General features: G+C 33.6%; 1 protein-coding gene across 1 annotated transcript in view; it reads left to right on the top strand.

The window, feature by feature from the left end:
- Positions 1–14,179, top strand: part of ARHGEF38 (Rho guanine nucleotide exchange factor 38) — a 128,766-nt gene that overhangs the window by 82,182 nt on the left and 32,405 nt on the right. Inside the window, exons 5-7 of the mRNA XM_004040230.5 lie at positions 1,461–1,478; positions 10,247–10,446; positions 13,603–13,736. Of these exons, the coding sequence (XP_004040278.1) occupies positions 1,461–1,478; positions 10,247–10,446; positions 13,603–13,736 (352 nt within the window). The remainder of the gene's footprint in view (positions 1–1,460; positions 1,479–10,246; positions 10,447–13,602; positions 13,737–14,179) is intronic.

Genomic DNA, 14,179 nt, shown 5'->3' on the forward strand with positions numbered 1-14,179 from the left:
TAAATTTCAATTTGTTCACCACATTTTATACTCATTATTCTAATGGAGCGTTCCAAGTAAAAATTAAAATCACTTTTGGAAAGCCCTTCAGTTCCTTGTTATATGGCATCATGTTTGAACAAAGACTATAATCCTTAAGGAATAGTCACATAAAGACTTGTTAATTGTGAGTCAAAGTATAATGTGCTCATGAGGGTAGGAGGTATAGTGATAGATATATTAAATTCCTTTATCCCATAAAAGGGTAAATGGACACATTTTAAATTCTTCCTTCCTGAATTGCCCTTGGTTGGGATTAGCTTCTGCAAAGTTTCAGCCTAAAAGAGATTTTTTTAAAATGATGAACAAATAAAAAGATGTTATAATACAGTGCCACTACTCCACAGATTGTGGTTTTATCGTACTGGAAAATCTCTCAGATTCCCTTTCATAAAGCGTTATACTACATAAACACAATGTTTAATTTATGTTATGATATTTAGGTTTTACTTGGCTAAAATAAATGAAATAGAAAAAAAAACCCATGTTTTCTGTAGGAGTTAAAAGAATAACCTTCTCTTTCAACTTCAATGTATGTGTTTTGATTCCTAAATGATCACATTATTCACTTATTTGCATGAAAAATTGCATTTTTATTTTTATTCATTTTCTTCCCCAGATTTTCTGACCTATGACACACAAAGCATATCTGACAAATAGAATTTCCCTTTAGAAGAGGAAAGAAGGAAGCGTGTGAGCTTAAAGGAAATGATTGGAAGGAAATATTGGGCAAGGGGTGGTGGTGGTATTTCTTTCATTGCAATAGGAGAGTTCTTTAAACAGTCGTGAATAATTACCTAAAATTATAGCAGCTGCTGATTTTTAAAAAATTGTAATTCTGTGCTTGATTCCCATCTAATAGGTCTTAGACTAAGCAAAACCTAGTTATGTTAGGGTGTCTAGCAATTCACTCATATAGCATGTCTGGAGATTGAGGAAACAATTGCTTCACACATGTCCCCCACCATTTTCCACATATACAAAGTACTGAGATTAATGGAAAAAAACTTATTAAATCCATTAAATTTTACAAAATGCAGCTTAGGCACTTACTAAATTTTTCCTCAATCACTGAATGTAAAAAGACCATCTATTATTATGGGATGGATCTTAAAATTTTTTTTATTGAAAACATTTATTGTACTCCAAATGGTTGGAAACCAAAGGCCACAGTGATCAGATAATAAACACAGGATATTATTTTATTTATCCATAGCCACTTGAGGCTTTTAGATAAAAATTTTCATCTTCTTTATTTGTTAGGGACATGATTATAAAATAAGGAGACTACTTCTATAAGGCATTCATGAAAATTACTTATTTTATTTTACATAAGAAAATTTAAAAGGATTTATAATGTTTATATATTACTTTAAATATACAGATTTACATGAATTTACTTTCTTTTTCTTCTCTTACAGGAAAATATACATGCAAGAGTAAGTACTTTTTAAAATAATATAAATCAAATATAAAAATCACGAGAAAATGCAGCTGACTGTTCCTCTCCAAATCAGAAATTCTGATTTTTCTAATCATGAGTATTGCTTTTAATAATCCAGGATTGCAAAGGCATTTACCCCATTACTGGTGCATATTTTACTCATTAAATTATTATCACATATACTTTACCAAACCTTTTAGAAGAATCCCAACATATAATTTACTAAGTTTGCTGATGCCAGAAAGTCTTTGGGAACTGCTCATCATACACATGTTTGGGAATCTTAATGTGTCCAAAAACACTTCTTTCTATGAAACATATTAGTCTTTAAAAAATCTCAGATTAATATCATAATGCATTTGAAGTTTCTATAGATTAATGCATAAGAAAAGATTATTTTATGAAAATATTAGATTTCTTCTAATTTCAAGTCTTGTATGATTTATGGAGAAAAAAATCATACACATTATAGCATGAAAATGAAATATTAAGGTGAAATAGTTGGTTACTAGGACAATATAGAAATCATTTTAGAAAAACAGCCTATACAAACACTCTGAAAGAGGTCCATTATTCTAGAAGAAAATGTGTCCAGGCTGATTAATGCTGAAAGGATGAAATTGACTTCAATACAAACTCCAATTTATTTATCAGGCACATGTTTGGCTTATGATGAGCAACTCTTTAAGGTCCCAAGCTTCTAGTGTGTGTTTGCTTGTGTGTGTGTATGTACTTTAAATTCCTAAGAGTTTATATGAAGAAATAAAGAGCTTACAAAATATAAATTATATTAATGTAAGCAGCAAATACCTGTCATTCATATTTTGGTGCAGAGCAACAGTGAGAACGGAATTCTGGAACTGAAGTGAAGGAGTCATGCATCATACAGATCTGTAGACCAAGGCTGTATATCTCAGTCAAGTTGAGAAGCTGATTTTTGAGACACCAGACAGGCAACCAGTTCTCTCACTTTATCAGTCTTTTCTTTTCTTTTCTTTTCTTTTTTCAAAAGGAAAAACTATCCGACAGTATAAACAGATATGAGTAGATTTGTCTTATGAGTTTCCAATTCTAGGCTCATTTGAATTCAAAGAGGTGCATCGGCCTCCTGGCTTCTCTTCAAAGATAGTTGATGGGGGCTGGGAAATGTCTCTGCCTCATTATACAGACTGTGTCCCTGGCATTGTGCCAAGGACTGGAGCTTTGCATAACTGAGTGGTTAGAGAAGAACTTCATGTGCTACAAATTCTGCTTAGGTTTCCTTTTCTAAAGCTTGCATTAGGTCTTTGGAACCAAGAAACAAGGAGAGAGGAGAGAATGATTCAGAGGAGAAAAGGGAGATATTCTTCTTAGTACAGTTTGCATGCACGGACTTCTACATACAGAATACTTAAACAGTTCATTGTATTGAAACACGCTTAAAAATGGCCCTAGCACTTGCTGCAATCCTGCTGTGTAGGAGTTAGCCATGTTGTGTCTGCTCCCTCTAGACTATTCTATACATCAAGAACTAAAAAAGAAGAGCAATCCCAGCATGTGGCTGGATGCACATCAAAGCCAAGTCTGCCATGAATTATTTTCCTTCCTGTTCCTTTCATTCAGGTCATGAAGCACACATACTGCTACAGGAAAGGGCAAAAGGCAATGTCAAGTGCTGTGTAATTGTTGGGTTCTTTAGTGGCAAAGGCCAGCAATGTTGCAGCCAAAAGGGCATTTAAGAGTACAAGATGTGGGTTTTTACATGGCATTCAATAATCCCTCACTTATGGCAATCAAAAATTATCTGTTTTTTAGTTTTTTTTTTTACAACCTACCTTCTTAAAAATACAAAGTGAAAGATATTTGTAATTTCTAAAATGTTTACTTTGAATTATAACCTCACACAAACATCAGACAGTATTAAAGTGACAACAATCGTAGAACTTCCCACTAAAAGCAAGAAAAAAATGCCTATTCTAAACACAGCTATCTTCAGAAATGCAGTGTTTTGTTATCTTTATGCTTTCACTCTTTTTTTTATGTGTTCCCTGTCAGATTAGCTATTCTCACCTTGGATTTCAAGGTTCCTATTAATCACAAAATATTATAAATTATTTTCTCTTTTCTTTGTATTTTAAAAATTATTGAAGAAACATTGCAAAAAAAGGAAAATAAAAATGAGGACAGTAAAGACAATCAGCAGTCACATTCCAAAGCTAACTATTGTAGCATTGCAGTGAGTCCCTCACTTCACCATACTTTTTTCTTCACACACATACATTGACTAAAATAGGAACACTATACGTTTCTTGTATGTCGACTTGCTACCTCATTCATCATCAATACGTTGTGAATATCTTTCCATGTCAGTAAATATAAATCCACATTGTTTTATACTTGCATAATATTCTGTCTGATATATATGCCATAATTTAGTTTGCCAAACCCTTACTGACAGTTGAATTTTGTCTGTCTTATTGATGTCATAAGTTTATTTTTATATATGATCTTGGTATAATAATCTGATTTTTTGGATCAATTTCTGAAAGTGAAATTGCTAGATCAAAGGGCTTTTGATACTTATTGTCAGAACATTTCAAAAAAAGCTGAGCTAATTTATATTCTCACTACTCTTATGTCAATTGTTCATTTATCCACTACTTGCCAACACTAGATACAAATAATATTGATATCTTTATAACTTGTAATGTATAGGCCCAAATAGTATCCTGTTATTTTAATTTGCATTTTTCCTATGTATTTAACTATTTGTATTTCATTTCTAATGAATGATGTTTTTAAATGATTATTCACTTTTACTGAGATGTTCATTTTTTCTAATACGTTTGTAATGTCTCTTTAATTAGTGCATATTAACCTTTGTCTTATGTATTATATATAATTTTTCCAGTTTATCATCTGACTTTTAACACAGTTTGTGGCTGTTTTTAATCTATAAAATTTTACGGAGCTAAATTTTTAAATAGACATCATTTTTTTCTACTGTGGCTTTCAGATTTTGTGTCTTCCTTAGAAATTCCAACATTAGTTTATAAAGGATGATCCTATGATTTCTTCAAATTCTTATATGGTTTAATTTTTAGATTTAATATTTGACCTATCTCGAAATTATTTTAGTGTAAAGAATGAGGCCAAAATCCATTTTTATTGTTTTATTTATGGCTAGTTAATTCTCATAACATCTGATATTGAATAATTCACTTTTTCCCACTGAATAGGATTGTCAAATTTACCATGTACTCTATTTCTATACATATTTGTATCTATTTCTTGATTTTCTATTTTGTGCTACTCATTTGTCCATAAATGTATCAATACCAAACTGCTTTTATTTTTGTAGCTTTATAATATATTTTAATATTGAGTATCATTAGTCTCAGCTCAGTACTTTTCTTTTACAATTTTTTGAGTGTTCTTGCATATTCCTTTTTTATAAAGAACTTTTTATTAAAAATAATATATAGCCTTGTTTCAATAGCCAAATCATTCTGCAAGATTTGTCAAGAAAAATAGTAATCCCCTCTTCTCCTGCCAGCCCCTAAATTCTCATTAGAATACATTACTTTCACATCTTTAGCTGTCTATTTTGGTATTTATCTTTATTACTCTAAAAACATGCTTGGTTGTTTCCTTTTTAGATACTATCTATAACTTTCTCCTGTAGAAGACAAGAATTTATTTCTCTTTCCTATCCCTATCTCCTCTACACACAACAAACACACACACAAACGCCTTTTCCATTTCTCCATTCCCCCTAAGTGGTTACACTGTAATTTTGTTAGAGCAATAATCAATGTCTGATTATTATATCTAAGTAAACTTCTTTTCAGAGCTAAACCTTAAAGTGATTACTTATTTTTCTATGAGTTAACAATTGTTGATTATCGTTTTCATTGTGCCCTCCTCCTCCACTTCATCTACTTTCTCTGCTGCTTCTTGTTCTTCATTTACTTAGTTTTCTTTGTATTAACAATTAATGCCAAACTCACAGCCAGTTAACTAAGTCATCTTTCAAGACAACCAGATGCATTATGTATGCTATCAATTTCATCTCCCCAAACGAGCCCCTTCCAGAGTCTCCAGTCCAGTTGGACTGGTGACACCAGGTGCAGCCATCTTGTAGGAATTCCCCTCCCATCATCCTGGAGATTCTCTTTGCTTCTTTCCTGTGTTGGTTCTAACTCATTTTGGTGGAGTACATCCTTCAGTAGTTTCTTCTATTCCTCACAGAATGCATGGGAAGTAAAATGTTAAGAACTTTGTATCTGAAATACTTTTCTTTTACTCTCACGCTTGGTTTATAGTTTGATTTGCTATCGAATTCTAAATTGGAAACCATTCACCTTCAGAATTTAGAGGTAATTCTTTATCATTTTCTAGCTTTCAGAGTTGCTATTAGAAATCTGAAACATTCTGATTCCTAATTATGTATTTATACCTATGTGCTTATTTCTTTTTCTGAAGGATTATAGAGTCTTCTTTTTGTCCTTAGCACTCTGAAGTTCATGAATTCCAAGGTGTGACTCCATTTCTTCCATTGTTCTGGACACTTAGTGAGTTCTTTCAACCTGCAAATTCCTGTCTTTTTCTTGAATTATTTCGCTCACTATTTACTCCTCATATTTGCTTTGTTTTACCTTTCTGTGATTCTTATTAGTAGATGATGAAGTTCCTAGACCAGTCATCTAATTTTCTCATTTTTTTTTCTATTTTCTATTCTTTTGTGTGTTTGTTCTTCTCTTTGGAAAGTTTCAAGACATTATCTCCAACACTTGTAAGAATTAGACACTTTCTTAAACAGATTTTCAATGGACCCTCCTTAAGCCCCTCATTCCCTATTTCCATGGGTAACCAGTGACTGTAATTGATTAACATTTGCAAAATGATTAAACATTGCCTCACCATTTCACTGGTTCTATCTGGTCTGTTACATCAGTTACTATTCATTTATCTCCCTTATGTATTCTAATTTAATAATTATTATGACGTATTTATTTTCACTGTTATCTTTTATTTATGACAAATGCTGTTTGTTTATTTGTGTAACAATATACAGTTTCCTTTAAAATTGACTTAGGTGTTTTAAAAGGAGAGTAAATTGAAAAAAGTAACAGCATAAATGCTTGTGGCTACTGTAAAATAAATATTAAATTTAGGATGCTTGTGATCATGAAATAAAGGAAATTCAAAGTAATATAGTTAATAGTTACATAATTATTCTTTTTTTTACTTATTTTTTCCTTCCCATTAAGAAATATAGATGTGCTGCATGTTGAATATCTAATTTTTTTTTGTTTTCCAGCATAATGTTTATATTATTTAAAAGTCATTTTAATTTTCATTGTACTTTTTTCTTGTATTTGATATGAAACTCTGCAGCAAAACTGGATGCTGCTAAAACAAAGCCAGCTGTGTTTACTTGACTTTGTAAAGACCCAAAAATAATTTGTAATGAGATTAGTGTAGCTACTTTTGGCACTAAATACTTGCCAAAGTATTTATGATAAGACAGAGGAAGATGAAATAGAATTACAAATTAATAAGTAGTTTAGTTTTTGGCCCAATATGTATGAGCAATTGTTACACGTTTGTTTACTTACTGTGGGGAGTCATGGGATAATTGACTTCCTGGCTGAGATGGATTATATCACACATAGGACTCATCTGCCTCGCATGGTTACCAGAACTGAATCTTACTGTGGGAGATTAGATGGGGTGAATTTTGTGGCACTGAAAGCATGGAGTATTATTATCTTATAACACTCCCTCTATCTTTCCTACCATATTGCTTGTCTGTGCGATGCAGTTATCTGAATATCATTGCTCATCACTTGGGCAACTCTCTCAAGTATATCTCCAGACACAAAAGTGTCTGGGAGATTTCTCATTTTTGAGAACGTCTTTTTTAGGATTTGTATTTATGACTTTTTTAGGAGAAACAACAATCATGTATAAATACTATTATTGTCATTTGAAATATAAAAGGGAGAGATAGAACTTTGATCCCAAAGAGTGATGAATAAAAAGTAATGATACAATCTAGACACAACAGAGCCTAAGTTGGTTTTTTGATAGATCTGGATAAGAAAGAAATGAGGGCAGTTCTTAACATTTAAAGTTAAAGTTCTTAACATTTTACTTCCCATTCATTCTATGAGGAATAGAAGAAACTACTGAAGGATGTACTCTACCAAAATGAGGAAGAACCAACACAGGAAAGAGGCAAAGAGAATCTCCAGGATGATGGGAGGGGAATTCCTACAAGATGGCTGCACATCTGGGTTTTTGTTTTTTATAATTAAAAATAAGAGCATATATATAACAAAAGACCACACCAATAAACTATTTTATTAAAGTTGAATTTATATTGATTTAAATGTTTGATTATATTTATATTTTGATAGTCTTTTAGTGATTTTCAAAGATTAAATAAGTTAGCATTTGATAATAAAAATTCAAAAGAAATTCTGATTATATTCATGTAGATAATATGATTTCCTCTAATCAAGTTAATACCTTTCATATCCTTGACTTGTTTCTTATTTAAGGGAATTATTTCTACTTTCTACTTAAGTGACTAAACTGTTGTATTATTGAAGAATCTCTGCTTACAATATATAAGAAAATGTCCTTCATATTTAAAGGTTTTGCTACTGATACACCATCACTTAGAAAATATCTTCTGGGTTTTTTGTTAGTTTTTTTTTTTTCAGTATAAATAATGAAAACAATTTTCAGTATTTATAATAGATTTATTTTTAAAATCTACTTCACTCAGTCCTCTTGGAAACCAATAATCCATCTCTCCTTCCCTCCCTGTTTCCGAGTCTCTCTTTTTCCCTCTTTCTGCCTCCTTCCCCCTCTGTCACTTTCTCTCCTTACCTTCCTCTTTTTCTTCCTTAATAGATTTGGTGCAAATAGGTATGAAGTAGAAGATACAGCCTATTAAAGCAACTCTTTACTCCCTTGCAGACCTTTAATATTTATTCTGGTTTTCTTTTTAAAAAAATGTTGTCTTTGGGTTTGCTTTAGTCTTTGTCTCTCTTATGCTATCATCATTTTCTCTGCATGTAAACAAAATTCCTCAGCCATTTATTCACGTTTTTGGAAAAAATGTTCGGTATAAGATAAAAGTACATTACAGAGAATCTGAGAACTCTATCATTTCTCAGTCCACAAATATGCATTGAGAGAATACTGTATGCCATGCGGGAGGTAGAGTGGAGACAGGGAAACTGATCATAAACTGGTAAATAGGGAAACAAGATGATTCCAGATAGTGATAAGTGGAGAGATATGATAGTGACTAGTGTATGTTTGTGAATGTATGTGCATGTGTATTTCTGCACACGTGTGCATGTACATGTGATAATACATTCTTTTGTTTCTCATTTATCAAATGAATTGAATTAGATGGTCTCTAAGATGCCTTCCTACTTTTTTTTTTTTTTTTTTTTTTTTTTTTTTTTTTGCGACAGGCTCTCACTCTGTTGCCCAGGCTGGAGTGCAGCGGCTCACTGCAGCCTCGACCTCCCCAGCTTAAGCAATCTGCCCACCTCAGCCTCCCAAGTATCTGAGACTACAGGTGCCTGCCACCATGCCTGGCTAACTTTTGCATTTTTTTCTAGAGATGGGGTTTTGCTATGTTGCCCAGGCTGGTCTTGAACTCCTGGGCTCAAGTAATCTGCCTGCCTTGGCCTCCCAAAGTGCTGGGATTACAGGCCCGAGCCACTGTGCCTGGCCCCCGACCCTTTCTAATGATGCAACTTTTCTAATTTTGTTCAACATTTTTATAGCTGTTTTACTATTCTAATAATACGGTCAGTCATTTATCCATAGCAATACTTTAAAAAATTACTGAAGTATAAAACATCCACCTATTGGGATTTGAAAACAGTGTCTGTATTTCCTATCTACAGTGTATCTTTATTGGTCTCTGCATAAAGAGGCTTTTAGAAATCACTGCCTTCTGTCTGAATGATCAATGAGAGTGGGCTAGACAATGGCATGACCAAGCCTGTAGCTTCTTCCCCTCCTGTGAACTGCCTAACCAGTTGGAATGGCTCCAACTTCGTCTCAGAAGCTGCTAAAGGAAAAGTCAGGCATGAGTCTCACTTTTGTGTAGTCATTTGAAGATTTGTTGACTAAGAATTCCCCATGGAATGTCACTGTGTGATAGCAATGATTAGTGATAGGGATAGTAATAATAATAACTAAAGAATTATCACATTTATCAGAAGTCCCTTTTGGGGACTGTGGTAGAACCTACAAAACATTGTAAATGCAACTTCTCAATTTGGTGGAAGAGAGAGGCCAAGACTTCCTTTTGACTATACCTTTGCAAGCCTCTGTTAAGATTTTTAAATGGTTATTCTCCTCAATAATAATCACCAAAATGCCATCAGGAAAATGCATTTTTCTTTGTTGTCATGGTAAAATACGTTCTGAAATTGTTTCCCATTATATTATAAAGCCAATTATAAAAAACCTTGTAAACTGTACATGGCATATGGATGAAAATCATGCTTTGAGACAATGTGATGGAAAGATATACTTGTTTCTTTTAGGTTTTTGTTTCATAGTAGGGTCTTTCAGATTTGCTTCTTTCTGTCGTCTTTTGCTCTTGCTTTTATTTAGAAATTTTAGATATACAAATGGAAAAAAGAGAAAATGTTTTAGAAGTAATCATAAAAACACACAAAAATGAAAATGTGTTAATAAAACATATGTTTGTGAAACTGATATTATTTATCTGTATTGTAGAGGCAAACCAAACTTATTGGACATGGGCTCTTTGATGATCAAACCAATTCAACGTGTGATGAAATACCCCCTATTACTGTGCGAACTTCGGAATTCCACCCCTCCCTCTCACCCAGATTATAGAGCACTGGACGATGCCTTTGCTGCTGTGAAGGACATTAATGTTAACATCAATGAACTTAAAAGAAGGAAAGATTTAGGTAGGAAGAGACATGATGAATTGGTTGTTTTCCATTATTGGAGTGTTTGCTTTATGTTTCTGAGAATCAGAATGTTTAAGTAGTTATAGCAGCTGCAGTGAACTGATCATTTGAAATCTAGAATTAGAAGCTGGAGAGAAGAGTGTGGTTTTGCCTTGTCAGCTGGGTTAAGGAGAAGATTAAGAGGCACAAGAAATGAAATTAAAAAATAAATCAAGCAGCCATGTGCTCAACTTCATTGGACCACTGCAATCCTGGTGACATATTGTGGGCTGAAGAAACCCATTGCATATAGTCCTCCTGTCACTGGAGATATGTGTGGTAAGAAGGAGAAATGGCCACGTTGCAATAGCAGTGGGAAGCAAATGCAGAAAGCACCCAGGAAAGGGGAAGATCTAGGTGACAGAGGCCATCTAGTCTTTTGGATTCATCTGGTTCTGGCACACAGAGAATGGAGCTTTTGTGGCAATAATTTCTCTACTGATGTGAGCAAGTATACTTCTTTCTAGAATTAGCAAATTATCGTTAACTATTTGTAAGCTAAAATATAAAATTAGTGTTTAATGTAAAATTTCAAAACAGAAGGGATAATTACATGGTTCCTATACATCCCAGAGGTAGTAATGCATTGAGCTAGGCTGTGGGTCCTCCCTCAGTGTGATTTGTGTTCACATAAGTTCTTAGTTGGTGTTGTACTGCTAATATTAAATCTCAGTTTGACATTAAAGCCACAGCAGGACTTTAGAGCTAAATGGTCTAATCACTTTATTTATTTTTGTTTTATTTTCTGATGTTTATTTCAAAAGTCATATATTTGTATTAGTAAATTAAAAAGAAAGGTGTAGAGTAAAAAGTAAATGTTATGGAGTAAGAAAACTCCGTGAACAAAATTAAGAGATAGTATACAAAGGATCACTGTCCAGAATATATAATCACTGACATTAAATCAATAAAAAAAATTGTAATACAAAAAGGTTAAAAATAAAAAGAAGCAATTCACAGTTTTAAAATTCTAATCTTCATTTATACTCAGGGAAATGTAATCATTGAAATCACACTAACATACCATTTCCAGTCCAAGAGACTGGGGGGAAAAAGTAATGAATACGCTAAAAGTTTAATCTCAATCTACAGGTGAGAATGTACTTGGAATCACTAGTTTAGAGAACAACTTGACAATACCTAGTAAAGTTGAAGATGCACAGACCAGAGACTCAGAAAATGAATTTCTAAGTATTTGCCCAAGAGAGACTCTTGCCCATGTGCTCAAAGAGAGGTGTACTGGTAACTAGCATTGTTCATAAATGCAAATAAAAAAGACACATTAATCCAGATAGTGGATAAACTGCATATTATACACTACAATACCACAAGAAGATAAAAATTAACTAAATAAAAAAGTAGGCGTATCAATGGGTTAATCTCAAAAACACAATCCAGAGGGTTTTTTTTTAAAGTAAATTTGCAAGTGGTAGAACAATATGTGCAATATGATACTATTTTATAAAGTTTTAAAACATTCAAAATGTACTTTATAATTCCAAACATCCACAGTAAAAGCATAAAAATAGATACAGATATTATAAGCCCCAATATTTAGGATAACAGTTCCCTTTAGGGATCATACATGGAGATCAGGGTGCCTCAACTGTTAGGTGAGTTGTTTTAAAAATAAGAAGACTGGAAACAAAGCAAAATGTTAAGACTGGACAAGGTTTTAGATAATGGCTGTTACATTATTCTTTATATTTTTCTGTTTGCTTAAACTATTTCAAAGTTTTGAAGAGTAAAATTCTTCCCTTCCCACCATGATTCCAGTTTGCATAGCTAACATTTTATTGTTTTCTTCAGACGTACTCTATCTTCTTTTCTCTTTTCTTCTGTCTTTCTCTCTCTCTTCCTCTCCCTGTCTCCCTTTTCCTTCTTTCCATACTTCTTGCAACATATATGGTACTATAGTTTGTTTTTTAAAAAACTTAATCGTATATCATGAACATTCTTTCAATTAATATTGCCTTCTTTTTAATGTTTCCATAGCATCTTATTTATGAGTATATCATTATTTATTAAACTATTTCTCTAAGGATAAACATATAGATGTTCCTAATACCTTGCTGTTAGAAAAAAATACTCTAACAAATAAAACTTTGTATACTTGATTATGGAAAGCAGATTTCTCTGCATGAACTTCCTGGTAATAGACTATGAATATTTTCCTTTTTGTTAGTTTCTGCCAAATTGTTTTCTACAAAAATGTGTTGGTTTAATTCTCATCAGCAGTCTGTAAGATTGTCCATCTCCCCACACTTTTACCAACACTGAATGTTAGAGACATTTAATGTTTTCCACATTATGAAAGGTGAAAATGATTGCAAAGATAAATAAGTGAAGCTCAGAGAGGTTATTCAGCTTGCCCCAAATCTCTCAGCCAGTGAAGAGGTGCTCTAGGATCTGAGGTCTCCTTACATTGGGCACAGTTGTCTTGTCTTTTCTTTTCTATTTTTTTTTTTTTTTTGAGACAGAGTCTTGCTCTGTCATCCATGCTGGAATGCAGTGGCATGATCTCAGCTCACTGCAACCTCTGCCTCCTGGGTTCAAGAGATTGTCCTGCCTCAGCCTCCCAAGTACCTGGGACTACAGGCACGCACCACCATGCCAGGCTAATTTTTGTATTTTTAGTAGAGACGAGGTTTCACCACGTTGGCCAGGCTGATCTCAAACTCGTGACCTCATGATCCGCCCACCTCAGCCTCCGAAAGTGCTGGGATTACAGGTGTGAGCCACCGTGCCCGGCTGAGTTGTCTTTTCGTTAGTTAGATCTTGATTCCCCATTCCAGAGGCCTCAGATAATAAATGTATTATCTGAGACGAGAGGGAGAACTTTTTTCTAGTATCAGGGATTTCTTTAATATTGTAGATAAATCAAACTTAATCCTTGAGGGGCTTTTGTCCTTGTTTCTGGAGGTCAGTGGGGTGGGTGCCTGACTGGGACATGGGTGGACAGTGGGGCTGGAGCATATGGCCTCTGCAGCAGAGGCTCAAAAATCATATACATATTTATCTTGAATATAAATACTCGTCTTGAAAACTTTGGGTGAAGTGCACACTTTCTATGCTGCATGTGTTCAGCTATGTTATTACGTTCTTCCTTTTCAGTTCTAAAATACAAGAAAAATGACGAGGATGAATCACTTAAAGACAAATTGTCTAAACTAAATATTCATTCAATTAGCAAGAAATCAAAAAGAGTGACAAATCATCTGAAGATTCTGACCAGAGGAGAATCACAGGTAATTTTTCTTCTTGGACCACCCACCTTTTCCCAGGGAACATGAATGCTGATATTTTTGTGAGGTTTTGTTTTGTGAGGACTATTTCTAGAATACTGAGAATCAAGGTAATTGCCCTATGCTGTTCTCTTGTCTCCCTCTCTCTCTCTCTCTCTCTGTCTGGAAAACAGGGGTGGGAGTGGGAATAGAATTGACACTGTCTTAGCTGTGGTGCTTCTACTCAAGAGACAGACAAAAGAGAGACACGGACATGGGACATAAGGTTGCCCCAGGAGTCCTGATGCTCATCATCAACTAGCACATATTCTCCCTCAAGGCAATGCCCTTCTTCCATCCTGTTTTACTTCTGCTCTTAAAAGTTGTACTTTTCTTTAGGGTTCCCTTGATATTCATTTTCTCTTTATTTCATCTATATAAACAAAGTGTTTAGAGGCATAACTTAG

The sequence above is a fragment of the Gorilla gorilla genome, chromosome 3, assembly GCF_029281585.2.
Source record: "Gorilla gorilla gorilla isolate KB3781 chromosome 3, NHGRI_mGorGor1-v2.1_pri, whole genome shotgun sequence".
NCBI lineage: Eukaryota > Metazoa > Chordata > Mammalia > Primates > Hominidae > Gorilla > Gorilla gorilla.